At 37.0% G+C, this 15,880-nt stretch overlaps 1 protein-coding gene across 6 annotated transcripts in view; it reads right to left on the reverse strand.

The window, feature by feature from the left end:
* Nucleotides 1-15,880, reverse strand: part of LOC121376002 (protein diaphanous homolog 2-like) — an 84,051-nt gene that overhangs the window by 51,796 nt on the left and 16,375 nt on the right. For all 6 annotated transcript variants that reach the window (XR_005958383.1, XM_041503752.1, XM_041503754.1 and 3 more), the window contains exons 3-6: nt 5,730-5,831; nt 3,603-3,730; nt 945-1,013; nt 455-518 (exon numbers count right to left, since the gene is read on the reverse strand). Coding sequence is in view for 5 of the 6 variants with exons in the window: in XM_041503752.1 (XP_041359686.1) it covers nt 455-518; nt 945-1,013; nt 3,603-3,730; nt 5,730-5,831 (363 nt within the window). In the remaining variant the exon portion in view is untranslated. The remainder of the gene's footprint in view (nt 1-454; nt 519-944; nt 1,014-3,602; nt 3,731-5,729; nt 5,832-15,880) is intronic.

Raw genomic sequence — 15,880 nt, forward strand, 5'->3', positions numbered from 1 at the left:
CTGAGGAGTATTTTTGCCTGCAGTGTTTTGATTCAACAAATAAAAGATTATCTGGACCTGTGCTAACAATGGTACTGCTCAGATCTACTGACAGAATCTTCTCTAATCGAGTGCAGTAAGATTTTATTCAAGAAAACTCAATGAACTATTTCAAATGAAAGCTTAACAAGTGGTTAGCAGACATTTTCGAAACCAAGGACTGAATCAATACAAATAATAACTGAAGACATATTAAAATTTTATTTAGGAGAACCAAAGGTATCCATAAAAAATCAAATCTAAAAATTTATTTGGTATTTGTGGAAAAATAATTAAAAAGAAAATATCTCATTAACTCAGGGTTAATTTAACTAAGCTTTGAACAACTGGGTCCATATTTCTACAGTCATAGCATCTGACAGTAAATGTACTACTTTCAATACGGCTATGTTGTAATGCATGAATTCAATTTTACCTTGTTGTTCATGTACGCCTTGAGACATCGAACACATTCATAGGTGCTTCTTCGTTCTGCTTTCCTGTGCAGCATATATATCAGACAGATAAATGGCAGGCAAATTTATACAAAATGTGTGAAAACAATTAATAAATTCACAATTTTAAAATAATACTTAAAATAAATATGTTAATAATAATACATTTTATTTAAATTTTAATTTTGGCCATCAAGGTAATTTTATTTCAATATTTAAAAAAAGAAAGAAAAAAGAACTTGAGACCAAGCATATTTAATGTCATGACAAGGCTCAGTTATTAATCTTTACATGTAACAAATGTGGAAACATTGAAAAATATACACAAAATAAGTATTCACTATATTTAATTTTTTTAAAGTTAGGTTTACATTTACAGCAGTTAGGTTTCTGAGATTGCTCTGTATGTAATCTGTTAGCTAGACATTATCACAGCAGCATCTTAACTAAAAAGACTGAGTCACCACTTACAGATCACAACAGTATGTCAGATTTCTGAGAATTCCATTTAGCCCTCGTTCTCCAAACTCCTGCAACCAGCTGTCAACAAAACAAAATTTTAGTTAGAATGCACTGTACAGAAATAGGATATATATACTAAACAAATATGTATGTTGTATAAAACAGGACACACAGTATACAACAGATGTGCCATATACAAACAGAATATGTGGTATACTAATAGAAGGAAATGTTTTATTTAACGACTTGCTCAACACATTTTATTTACAGTTATATGGCATCAGACATATGGTTAAGGACCATACAGATATTGAGAGAGAAAATCTGCTGTCGCCACTTCATGGGCTATTCCTTTCGATTAGCAGCAAGGGATCTTTTATATGCACCATCCCAGACAGGATAGCACATACCACAGCCTTTGATATACCAGTTATGGTGCACTGGTTGTAACAAATAATAGCCCAATGGGCCCACCAATGGGGATCGATCCTAGACTGACTGTGCATTAAGCGAACGCTTTACCACTGGGCTACATTCTGCCCCTTGCATACTAATAGGTTTCAGTACAGAAATACAAAATATTATAGAGAAATAGCATACAGAGTACAGAAATAGGATATATTATACAAAAATAGGATATAGGGTATAGAAATAGGATGTATTATACAAAAATAGGATATAGGGTATAGAAATAGGATATATTATACAAAAATAGGATATAGGGTATAGAAATAGGATGTATTATACAAAAATAGGATATAGGTTATAGAAATAGGATATATTATACAAAAATAGGATACAGGGTATAGAAATAGGATGTATTATACAAAAATAGGATATAGGGTGTAGAAATAAGATGTACTGTATAGGAAAGGGGGGGGGGAATATTTTGTTTTTAGTAACTTCACAGATTTAACTGGTATTGATTTATTCCATGAATGTTCTACATTAACTGTTAATGTGACGTAGTCCGTTAGTAATAAAGTGTAAATATCACACCATCTGGGAACCGACCTGGTTCATGTCAGGTATGCTATAACAAAGTGAACAACAACAGAAACACAAATATATATAAATCATTTTCAAAAATTATGTTACAATTAATTGGGTAAATGAACAGTCTGGGTATGACAAATGTTTTAAAAAGCCACTAGCCACAGGGCTCTAGTGGGTTTGTAAACTCCACTAGCTCACTAAAATAAAGCACTAGCCCAAATTTCTGATCAATTACAACACACTTTATATAGGGCTGAAAAACAATGTTTCAAGGAACCCAACCCCTATAGTACCTAAAAAAAAATGGCTGACCTGTTTTCTTCTCCTTTTTTTTTTATAAAATATAAAATTAGTATTAGTATTATTTTAGTGAAACTTTATCTCGAACTGTACAAGTAAATAAGTTTCAATTTTTTTTAAATTAATCTACCCAATTTTGTCAAGTTTGATCCTAAACCATTGTCTCGTTTTTACTTTTGCCACCCACCACCCCTTCTGGAGTGGGTAAGCAATTTAACAAACTCCTCTCTCTAACCACCCAAAACAAAAGAATTTAATGTAACACGATAATGCATGGTCTTGTTCAATGTATTCGGTAGTGAATTTTCGACAGGAACAGTGATGTCAGGGCAATATATCCCATGTCAGACAGATATCAACAAATGTATTGGCAAGATTTAACTTCTTAATTCAATGATAGACATAAAAACGTATTATCTTGTACAGATGTGAAACGTTATCCAAACTGCTATACACATTAAACAGGTCAAGCCACCTATGTTTCCTGGTTGCCAACATCACTAAGTGAGCAAGGCATTAAATTAGAAGACAACCAGTAATTCTAAACATGACAGGGGTTGTACTTCAGTTAATTAATTGGGACTGGCCATTCACACCTTTGTTACCTTGCTGACATGTGCGAGAGTTTACTACCACGTGACTTGTACAACCAATCAAAACACGAGTTTTATTAAGGTTGTTTCCTGTCCATGAAACAAAAAGAAAACAAAGCCTGTATCGTGTGTATTGTTGTAACTGACGATGTAGAAACTCTTGTGACTGCATTTTATAGAAATCTAGTTCAAGTTGAATATTAATATATACTTATTGATTTGTTAACATTATGCCATGACAAATGTCAGAATAACATTTATCAAACGTACGTCAGTGGAGGAAAAACATTGTGAGCTAGCAGTGTTTCTTTTTCTTTTTTTTTGGGGGGGGGGGTTGAAAGCCACTAGCCCATCAGGCTACTGGTTTTGCATTTGTCACTAGCCCTGTAATAAAAAGCACTAGCCCCGAGCAACGGGCTAGCAGATTTGTCGAACTCTGGAACAGTATAGAAACATATGTTGTATACAAATATAATGTTGCATAGAAATATAGTAGGGCACAGAGTACACAGTAAAGAAATAGGATCTTCAGTTAAGAAAAGAATATGTTATACAGCAACAGATATACAGTATAGAAATTTGACATGGTAAAAAGAAAGAAAACATACAACATACATGTAGAAATAATGACAATTTTAATTCACAGACTATGTTTAAAAAAAAAAAAAATATATTGTTTTGGTTTTATTTATTTTCTATCATTATAATGATCATAACAAGTGTACGAAATCATTCTGTTGTAGAACCGTTTTAATTTTCTTTACAGACGAGCACCCACCTGACAGGGTTGCTGGTGAGAGAGACTCGCAGCGACTCGAGAATTCGCAACCGCTTATCTCCCTTTAAGTCGGCATTCGCCAACTCCATCACAAATGCTTCCGGACCATCCAGCTCTCCTCTGCGTGGCTACAAAACACAGCAAGCAGGAACAACATTAATTTTATAACAAAAATGAACTTGTAACAACAAAACAGTACAAATTTGGTCATTAGAAATCTAACTCATCATTTAATAAAGTAGTAATGTTGCTTCATTGGAGTGTGAAAAAACAGACCGTCAGCTACAATCATTTTATTTGCTTCTTTGACAAATAAAATATGCAGTCAGTAGTAATGCTTTAGTCGCTTCTGGCGTGTGAAGCAATAACTACTCACTGGCGATACTAACCTGGTTTGTATATGATATTATAAGTGTTTATCCAGGATTTTTTAAATAATGTTCCATGTCAGCAGTGACTGTCAGTTATAAAGCAGTGACTGTCAGTTGTAAAGCAGTGACTGTCGGTTGTAAAGCAGTGACTGTCAGTGGTAAAGCAGTGACTGTCAGTTGTAAAGCAGTGACTGTCGGTTGTAAAGCAGTGACTGTCAGTTGTAAAGCAGTGACTGTCAGTTGTAAAGCAGTGACTGTCAGTTGTAAAGCAATGACTGTCAGTGGTAAAGCAGTGACTGTCAGTTGTAAAGCAGTGCCTGTCAGCTGTAAAGCAGTGTCTGACAGCTGTAAAGCAGTGTCAGTTGTAAAACAGTGTGTCAGTTGTAAAGCAGTGTCAGTTGTAAAACAGTGTCTGTCAGTTGTAAAGCAATGACTGTCAATAGTAAATCAGTGTCTGTCAGTTGTAAAGCAGTGACTGTCAGTTGTAAAGCAGTGTCTGCCAGCTGTAAAGCAGTATCAGTTGTAAAAAGTGTCTGTCAGTTGTAAAGCAGTGACTGTCAGTTGTAAAGCAATGACTGTCAATAGTAAAGCAGTGTCTGTCATCTGTAAAGCAGTGTCTGTCATCTGTAAAGCAATCACTGTCAGTTGTAAAGCAGTCACTGTCAGTTGTAAAGCAGTGTCTGCCAGCTGTAAAGCAGTGTCAGTTGTAAAACAGTGTCTGTCAGTTGTAAAGCATTGACTGTCAGTTGTAAAGCAATGACTGTCAATAGTAAAGCAGTGTGTCAGTTGTAAAGCAGTCACTGTCAGCTGTAAAGCAGTGACTGTCAGCTGTAAAGCAGTCACTGTCAGTTGTAATGTAATGACTGTCAATAGTAAATCAGTGTCTGTCAGTTGTAAATCAGTGTCTGTCAATAGTAAAGCAGTGACTGTCAATAGTAAAGCAGTGACTGTCAGTTGTAAATCAGTGTCTGTCAGTTGTAAATCAGTGTCTGTCAGTTGTAAAGCAGTGACTGTCAGCTGTAAAGCAGTACTTGTCAGTTGTAAAGCGGTGTCTGCCGGGTGTAAAGCGGTGTCTGCCGGGTGTAAAGCGGTGTCTGCTGGGTGTAAAGCAGTGACTGTCAGTTGTAAAGCAGTGACTGTCAGTTGTAAAGCAATGACTGTCAATAGTAAATCAGTGACTGTCAGTTGTAAAGCAATGACTGTCGGTTGTAAAGCAGTGTCTGTCAGTTGTAAAGCAATGACTGTCAATAGTAAATCAGTGACTGTCAGTTGTAAATCAGTGACTGTCAGTTGTAAAGCAGTGACTGTCAGTTGTAAAGCAATGACTGTCAATAGTAAATCAGTGACTGTCAGTTGTAAATCAGTGACTGTCGGTTGTAAAGCAGTGACTGTCAGTTGTAAAGCAATGACTGTCAATAGTAAATCAGTGACTAAGTTGTAAAGCAGTGACTGTCGGTTGTAAAGCAATGACTGTCAGTTGTAAAGCAATGACTGTCAATAGTAAATCAGTGACTGTAAGTTGTAAAGCAGTGACTGTCGGTTGTAAAGCAGTGACTGTCAGTTGTAAAGCAGCGTGTCAGTTGTAAAGCAATGACTGTCAATAGTAAATCAGTGACTGTAAGTTGTAAAGCAGTGACTGTCGGTTGTAAAGCAGTGACTGTAAGTTGTAAAGCAGTGACTGTCGGTTGTAAAGCAGTGACTGTCGGTTGTAAAGCAGTGACTGTCAGTTGTAAAGCAGCGATCATTACACTCTCACCTTGCCTGCTCCCTTGATGTGCATGCTGAGCATGGATTTCTTGAATGAGAAGTCTCGTGTTCTGAGTGGTGCCTTCTTCTCCTCTGTCAGGTTCATGTCGTCCTGGAAACAAAACAAACAAAATAGTGTAATATATTTTTTTTAAACACCTCATGTTTATAACTGTTGTCAGTTGCTCTGATCACCCTAGGATAAAGCTTTTAGTTGGATAAACCTAAACCAGTTTGATATTTTGGAAAAAAAGAAAAGACATTAAATTCCTGGCATGGTAGACAGACGAGACAGATTGAAGTTCTGGAATAACCTAATGCAGGTTAAGGAGGCCAAGCCTTCATAGTCGTCAGCTAATCTAATCTTGTTTTTGTGCCCAATGTTTAATGAATGTGATACAACAAGATATGATGGAAATCAGCTCAGTTTGTGAGTGCCCACTGAACACATTACTGAAGTGCAATTTACAGTTATACTTGTGTGTTTGTTTTGAACCCATTTCACATCCGTATGTGGAAGTTGCAATTCTCTTACAGTTCTGTTTAGCTGTATGTTTTGGTGGGGCAATGATCAGTGACAGAATGCAGTTTGATTCACTTCCACTTATCATGTCACATCATACGATAGTGACAACACAGTCTAAGATGTGAGGTTATATGCAAAATCATAACCGTATTTGGTGTATGCGCACCATAGACTTTCAGTTCACTTCAATTCATGTTAACGGCCAGTGTGTCAATGGGTAACATCATGGAATCGACTTCCAGTTCAAAGTGCATCAATGTGCTTTCGGGAAAACAAATTTTGTATGTTAAAAGAATGAGTTCAGGCCTCAGAAAATTGATAATTTGTGTAAACCATTTATGGAAGGAAGGAAATGTTTTATTTAACGACGCACTCAACACATTTTATTTATGGTTATGTGGCATCAGACATATCGTTAAGGACCACGCAAATATTGAGAGAGGAAACCCGCTGTCGCTACTCTTTTCGATTAGCAGCAAGGGATCTTTTATATGCACCGTCCCACAGACAGGATAGTACATACCATGGCCTTTGTTACACCAGTTGTGGAGCACTGGTTGGAACGAGAAATAGCCAAATGGGTCCACCGATGGGGATCGATCCTAGACCGACCACACATCAAGCAAACGCTTTACCACTGGGCTACGTCCCGCCCAAACTATTTATGGGTTATGCAAGAACAAACAGGCAATCCATTTAATTTTTGCATAAAACCAGTCTTGACCATGTAAATGATGTCCTACATTAAATGTGCTAATAAAACAAAAAGGGTTACTCAAAGTTACATGTAGGTTTGCATGAACAATGCATGAACAAAACTATCATTCTCATAATTGTCTGAGGCTTGGAGCTACAAGGTTGGATGAACACCACATGATCTACTGCTCTGATCACATTTATTCTAGATGTCTTGCCCACTCGACAGGGTTATCAAGCTTTTGCACGGTGCTAGAAAAATCTGTCCGACCCTAGGGCTAGATAAATCTGTCCGACCTGAGGGCTAGATAAATCTGTCCGACCTGAGGGCTAGATAAATCTGTCCAACCCTAGGGCTAGATAAATCTGTCCGACCCTAGGGCTAGATAAATCTGTCCGACCTGAGGGCTAGATAAATCTGTCCGACCTGAGGGCTAGATAAATCTGTCCGACCCTAGGGCTAGATAAATCTGTCCGACCCTAGGGCTAGATAAATCTGTCCGACCCTAGGGCTAGATAAATCTGTCCGACCCTAGGGCTAGATAAATCTGTCCGACCCTAGGGCTAGATAAATCTGTCCGACCCTAGGACTAGATAAATCTGTCTGACCCTAGGGCTAGATAAATCTGTCTTGCCCGCTGGACAGGGTTATCTAGCTTTTGCACGGTGCTAGAAAAATCTGTCTGACCCTAGGACTAGATAAATCTGTCCGACCTGAGGGCTAGACGATTTCTACATACGTGTGACGTCATAACTCATGTTTTTCAAAATTCTGTTTGCCATTTAACGTTGTATCATTGTTTTTAAAATATTTAAACACATTAATATTTTTAACTTTATATTTATTGGTAAGTTGTTACATTTTTATGTCGTTGCATAATGTGGACTATATTTTTCTGCGTATGATTAAAGGAGTTTGTAGGTGAAATGTTTATGAATCGTTCTACAATAAACAAACCATAGCTTACAAAATTAATGTTTTGTTACTGTAATTAAATGGGCAAGAAAAAGGTTCAATCACCTTTGTGAGGTATAGATAAGGCAATACCAACCCTCGGGACAAAATGTTTTTGTAAGGACCTCAGTAAACCTTAGCCCTCACAACGGTGATAGATTCTATTAGTCTCATCAACAGACTGTTTTGCTCTCATGTATTTGTGGTTGAGTAAAACCTGAGAGAAACAATTTCAATATTTCCATGATCAGTTTGGTTCAATACAGCTATATGACATCATACACAGATTACACATCTACAGTTTGTGGTTTGTTGTGGGGACAGATTATATTCTAATCTTTATTAATCATTCATGAATAGCTGGTCGTTTCATGTCATCAATCATTAAAGGAATCATTCACTGCTGCACCCAAATGCACCTGTAATTTAATAACTAAAGAGGGAGGAGGTAGCGAGGACATGATGAATCACTCTACTACAAAATAAGAAATTTAATTACAGTTTCAATATTTACAACACTGAAGGTTATGAACTAAACTAATGTTATCTCACACATACATATAACGTCACGTAAGAGCCAGAAGGTCATAAGAGTCAGTTACGACCCAAAACGTCTTTTTTGCATTTTCGAAATCGCCAGCTTCGATTACATATTGTCATAAAAAATCGTAACTCTACCGTTAACAGCATTGCTTATATAGAATGATTTATATGGTCTTAAGTGAATAAGAGCTATGAAATTACAAATCGACACAGCTAAATAGATGTAACTGACACATACGACTTTCTTCCATTTTCATGCTGTCTATTAAATGAACACGACTGGTCGTATGTGACAGATACAGCCTTTTTCAATATCATTCGTTATATCATTATCTGTGATTTAGGTTTAAGTGACAGATACAATCCATTAATAATGGTTTAACTACCACTTACAGTTGTCACAAAATCCATCTGTATTACTTATAAATGCAAAAGGGATCTCTGACATTTACAACAGTGAAACATGATTTGCTTACTTGAACGTATCAGACAAAGAAAGTCCATGAGTCTTTTTAAGCAAATAACTAAAACACCTATGGTAATATGCTATAAATATCGCAATTACACTAATAAATTGTAAATGTTTTCAGGTTTCAGTGCCATTAAAATAAATTTGATACCTTAACTACACAGTCTAAGAAAGTAAACCAGTTACATTTTTCTATTAGTAGCAAGGGATCTTTTATTACACATAGAAAGCTGTGAGTCCTGCAATGCTATCATAAATTTTCCATCCCTAGGGATGTAGGCCTTGACAAAAATTGCTGAGCATTCGTTCCCCCAGATGGTACCGATCGACACCTCTGGCTCATGGACTATGTATGCACCATCCCACATACAGCATGGCATAAACCATGGCCTTCGATATACCAGTTGTGGTGCACTAGCAGGAACGAGAAATAGCCCAATGGGCACATCAACAGGGATTGATCCCAGACTGACTGTGCATCAAGCAAGCACTTTGCTAAATACTGGGCTAAGTCTCACCTCATTTGGTTCAATACCATTCAGCTACATGACTTTATAACACAGATAACAGGTTAAGAAATTGTGATTCGTTGTGGGAACAGATTATGTTCTAATCTTTACTATTCATTGATAAATAGCTGGTTCTACCCTGTTATCATTCATTAAAGTAATCAATCACTCCTGCACCAAAATGCACCTATAACATAACTTGAGAGAGAGAAATGAGTGAAGACATGATGAATCGATCCTAAGGAAAATAAAAAAATTAATTACAGTTTCAATATTCACAACACTGAAGGTTATGAATTAAAATAATGTTATCTCAAACCTGTGATATAAAATATTATCATATTGTGTTGGAGACACATTTTACTTTTGTATTAGTCAAGCTAGAAGTCAAGTACAAATGTACATGTGTACTACCAATGTAAGAGAACATCTTATACTTTAGTTATTGACAGGCTCGAGCAAGATTTCACATGTGCACTGTCATCGATTCAATCTTAAGGGTGCAAAACGTCAGTGTCCACATTCTTTTTGCTTCATTTTTTAAACATAGCCAGTATTGTATGGCTATAAGAATTTAATAAATATGAACTAGTCTGGGAATATGTGCATATATGTGTGAGAATACTATTGCCCGTTGCTTTGGGAGACAAAAAAAAAAGCAATTTATTTTCAAAATAAATTACATAAAATCTAAGAAATTACATACATGTAGTTAAAAATCAATATCTCTCAAGACTCTTAATTAAGTTCAGGGTTGCATTTCCTCCTTACTTGTCTGCTCTAAAACCAATTCTTTTGAGAAGTGCAACCAAAATCTCAGGTCTCAATTAAGCTTAATGATGGCACCATCAGAAACCGCACTACCTGTGATATGAATTGAAACTGTGCGATTTTGGTTTAAAAAATTTAAGTGTCATAAGGACTCCCTGTTTGCAAATCTTTAGAGCCCACCACAAACCCAGTGAGCCCTGCCATGCATCTCCAGTAGAACAGAAGATCCACTAAATGTTTTGCATGGAATCATGGAAAAGATCACTATTCAAGACTGTGGTTTCCCAGGATTTTGAGATATACGTTGTCTGTGTCATTTCAAACAATCAATGTAATTTGTACAAATAATTTGTATGAGCCATGCGGGCTTGTATGCTAGCCAAGCTAGAGAGTCCTACAGGGCTTGTCAAATTTTTATAAAATCCACTAGCCATGGGATCAGTGATTTAAAAAATTTACTAGCCACGATTTTAAATTCACTAGCCATACTTTTAAGTTAATACAATTTTACTTATAGTAATAATCAGATATGTCACCTAAAGAACTTAAAAACACTAAGATTGGGAGATGGGGTGGGGTGAGGCTGGAGGCAGGATATTCATATTTATAAAATACTTAAATGCAGCATTTGACCAAAAACAATTTCACTAGCCCTTGGGCATGGCAATAGTTATTAACTAGCCCAACATTGAATATCACTAGTCATGGGAGTGGGGCTACCACAATCTAGAAGCCCTGGTCCTATATGCTTTTTGCAAGCCTTGGGCTCCCGGACTTTCCTCAAAATTGCACACTAATTGCCATGATGGCCGGGTTTTTTATACTGGGTAAAAATGATTGCCTTCAGTTGAGGAGTTAATGTTTTATGTTTATTTATTAGTTGCAAATGACACTGGTTTAAAATTTCTGTAGGCAGGCTCAAAATTGTCATAGGTGAGAATTTTCTCTATGGCAAATTTTTTTCAAAATTGCTGTAGGTAATAGGAAGGAAATGTTTTATTTAATGACGCACTCAACACATTTTATTTTATGGTTATATGGTGTCGGACATATGGTTAGGGACCACACAAGTATTGAGAGAGGAAAACCGCTGTTGCCACTTCATGGGCTACTCTTTTCGATTAGCAGCAAGGGATCTTTTACACGTGCCATCCCACAGACCGGATAGTACATACCACAGCCTTTGTTACACCAGTTGTGGAGCACTGGCTGGAACGAGAAATAGCCCAATGGTCCACCGATGTGGATAGATCCTAGACCGACTGCGCATCAAGTGAACACTTTACCACTGGGCAACATCCCACCCCCTGTAGGTAACCGATTCTTAAGCTCAAGCTTGGGGAGTGCGGTTTTCCAACCCCCTGGGATTTTCACAACTGGAAGTCGATCTGCTTCTCACGGTGTCTTGTTTGTGACAACTACATGCATTTACACAAGTATACTTTTACACGGTCATCAAGCTTCATTTAATTTCCACCTTAGCCTGGGGGTATAAACATCTGACAACTGTCAAAAGCAGACTTATCTAGAATAGGAAATATTCATTTCCTTCATTTAGCTTCAGGTTGAGAAACATGTAAATATCATAAACATGTAGATCTACATACATGTATACGTGCAGGTGAGGTCAGTAAGTACAGAACAACCAAAACATTTTTTAAAAAACAACTCCATAACAGTTGCCACTGACTGATCAATGGGATGGGATTTTGCTGTTGAAGATGCATTGATTCTTTTGTACTATCATGGGTTAGGTAAAACCTGTGGGCAGGATTTAGCTGTCGGTTGTGTGCTTGCCTGAGGTGCTTGCGTCGCAGGATCGAACCACCTCGGTGGATCCATCCAGCTGATTGGGTTTTTTCTCATTCCGACCAGAGCACCACAACTGGACAAAGGCTGTGGTATGTGTTTTCCTGTCTGTGGGAAAGTGCATATAAAAGATATCTTGCTGCATTAGAAAAAATGTAGCAGGTTTCCTCTGATGACTACGAGTCAGAATTACCAAATGTTTGACATCCAACAGCCGATGATTAATTAATCAATGTGCTCCACTGGTGTCATTAAACAAAAAAAATAAAAAAGGTAAAACCTTGTCCAGGTGATCTATTTCCTCGAATTTGTCTTAGAACTTGGGTGTCAAATAAAAATTATAATTATTGTTTCAGTTATAGTAGTAACAAGAGTACATGTAATGACCTTGTAAATTGTCCAGACTGAGGATGATGGATTGGGGTGTGAATGTATGGTTATTGGTTAATGGTCAATGGTCAGCGAAGGAGAAGTACCAAGGTCAGGGTCAAGTGGACATGTGCACATTCAGAGCAAGCTGTTTATAGTACACGCTTGTCTTGGGCATAGGTTCTGACCACTGTCAGATCATTCTTCCGAGACAAAAGTACCCATATGTGTAATGGCTTTAAACCTCTCCAGAACAAACGTTCAGAGCTTTATTTACTCTCATGGCCACCATTCAATGCCATCAGAGAACATAATAGACATGTATATTAAAAACAAAAGCATAAATAATAACACATCTTGAAAAACATTATTATATATATACAAACAGATGAACAGTTAAATGTTAAAAGAATTTTTTTTAAATGACGTGGGCATTAGCAGGCAAAGAATTATTTGTTAACTAGATCAGGGCTAGCTCTGGCACTTGCCGAATTGGCCAACTGCAAATTTTAAAAACAAATGGTGAATTTTACTTTAATTTGGTGAATAAATTTCATGTAATAATTATTATTTTATTAAAAAAAATATCTGGGTTTTTGACATTTTTAAAGTTGAAATAGATGATTTGGCAGAATGTTTTGCTCATTCATATGGCTAGCCATGTAACCCGTATTAAACATGGGACAATTTAAATGGAGTTTGGTGGCCTTACATTGGGCTTTCCCCAACAGACATGACATTGACTGCCTTTTAGATAGCCAGCCCTCATTAACCGAGGCTACATAGCCACATCTGTGTGAAGTGTAAATATGGCGACCTTCATTACAGTTGTATTTATGGAATTCATCTTCGTATGCAATATTTAGCATGATGTGTGTATGGTAATCGACTGGATTTGAGCGCACAAAGATCGTTAGGAAATGCAGCATTGGGTAAGTACAAAGAAGGCATTCGGCAGTACAAATAAAAAGACGAGAAGCAGTCAGAACAATGGGAAACTGTTGAAACAATCTTGCACATTACATTACAGATAATGTAAATTATGTTTTTATGAACACTGACACTGTTACATTTAAAAAGAGTTACTAGAATTTGTAGATAAATTTGTTCTACTTACATATGATAGTATTTAAGATTAGACTGGAGCTGGTATGTGTGTCAGCTTATATATATTTGTGCTTATATCCAATTAAGGTTCAAGCATACTGTCCTGGGCACATACCTCAGCTATCTGGGCTGTCTGTCCAGGACAGTGGGTTAGTTGTTAGTGATTAGTGAGAGAGAAGAGGGTGTAGTGGCCTTACACCTACCCATTGAACTCGCTCTGGGTTGAAGCCAGTACTGAACTGTGTACCCTGTACCTACCAGCCTGTAGTCCGATGGCTTAACCACTGCGCCACCGAGGCCAGTGGAGCTGGTATAGTGATACAAACCCAAGACCTACATGTACATGTACGAAGCTTAAAGCTGCTCTATGGACTTGAACATCAGCAATTGTTACCTACAGCAATTTTTGAAATGTTTTTGCCACAGGCAAAATGCTCACCTATGGAAAAATTTGAACTTGCCTGCATCAATTTTAAAACAGTAACTTTTGCAACAAATAAACACATAATTGAAACCCAAAAAATATTCCTTCAATGGCATTATATCCAACAGCAAAAAAAATGCATTCATTAAAGTCCCTGACTAACCAGGGTTTCTGCCAGAGGGTAAAACCAGTATTGCACTATACCCAAATATTTTGCATATATATATTTTTTTTTAAGTAAACCTTTTGACAAAATTAATTACTCTTATCATTACTGTATGATTTTCTTAACCCTAACCCATTTTCTTTCCCCATACCCAGTTGACTGTGGTTGTATTCAGCACACACGTTGCAAATACTCAATTCCATAGTGTCATACCCAAAAACAATTCCTGGCAGAAACACTGCTAACGGATATTCATATCACAGATATAGCAATTGGCATCAATGATATTCATATCACAGATATAGCAATTGGCATCAATGCTGCTGTTAAGTTTGAGTTCTGCTGAGGTTATCTAAGGTTCAGGTTAACATTCAAGTACTCTGTTCTGGTCAAATACACAGCTATCTGGACTGTCCATCTAGGACACTGGGTTACTGGTTAATTGCTACTGGCTAATGAGAGACAAGTTGGTGGAGTAGACTTGCACCTCCCTATCGAGCCATTAAATTTTTATGTGGGTAAGAATCTATCTGGATGGCTTAATAAGCATGCCACTCATGGGCCCATTTCACAAAACATTGTAAGTTTACATCCGCGACTAGCAGTTACACTGGTCATACGTTTAAAGGTTTGCTATCTATTTCATGCAGAACATTACAACATTATGGAAGATGGAGCATTTTAAAGTCAAAAGAAAATGAAATGTGTTAACTTCCAACTACATTAGTTGTACTGGTAGTAGTAATAAGAATTGCAGTTTATTCATAGATTTACATTTATGTGTAAAACTAGGCTTACAGTGTTTTGTGAAATTGGGCTCAGGCCGGTAGCCTGAAAGTTTTAGATGTAGTCTCAAGGCTCAAAACTGATAAAATGTAAAATATGATTTCTGATAATCAGTTTCACAAACAGCTTTTGTGCTACATAGATTATTTTATTTTTTCAGTGTTTCAAATACATCGAGAATTTTTTATTTTCATAAGTGATAATATACGTTTTATTCTCTTCATTCATGTTTCTGCCCAGTCTTCCACAAATTGCTGTTCAAAAATCAGAAAGAAAGAAATGTTTTATTTAACGACGCACTCAACACATTTTATTTACGGTCATTATTTATGGCGCCAGACATATGGTTATGGACCACACAGATTTTGAGAGGAAACCCACTGTCGCCACTACATGGGCTACTCTTTCCAATTAGCAGCAAGGGATCTTTTATTTGCACTTCCCACAGGCAGGATAGCACAAAACATGGCCTTTGTTGAACCAGTTATGGATCACTGGTCGGTGCAAGTGGTTTACACCTACCCATTGAGCCTTGTGGAGCACTCACTCAGGGTTTGGAGTCAGTATCTGGATTAAAAATCCCATGCCTCGACTGGAATCCAAACCCAGTACCTACCAGCCTGTAGACCGATGGCCTAACCATGAGGCCATCAAGGCCGGTCAAAAAAATATCAAAGCCCAAATTAGGAATCTAATAATGAATCCAATTCCCAGAACTGCTTCTCAATTTCTAACATTTGCTTCCATCTTGAAATTTCAGAAGCAAAGATTTCTTCCTATAACACAACATAAATGTTAAGCCTTGCAGAGCACTGAGGCACAAGTGTCTAGAACATAATCAAATGTGACTGATTTAAGCTTGGTTATAGTAAAATGGATTTCCTATAGAGCAAGAGAGATCTAATTAATTAATTTCAACTTATTTTCGTGCTTCTATCCAATTAAGGTTGAAGCATGCTGTCCTGGGCACACATCTCAGCTATCTGGGCTGTCTGTGGGTTAGTTGTTAGTTGTTAGTTGGTTAGTGGTTA

This window comes from Gigantopelta aegis, chromosome 6, assembly GCF_016097555.1.
Source record: "Gigantopelta aegis isolate Gae_Host chromosome 6, Gae_host_genome, whole genome shotgun sequence".
Classification (NCBI taxonomy): Eukaryota; Metazoa; Mollusca; class Gastropoda; order Neomphalida; family Peltospiridae; genus Gigantopelta; species Gigantopelta aegis.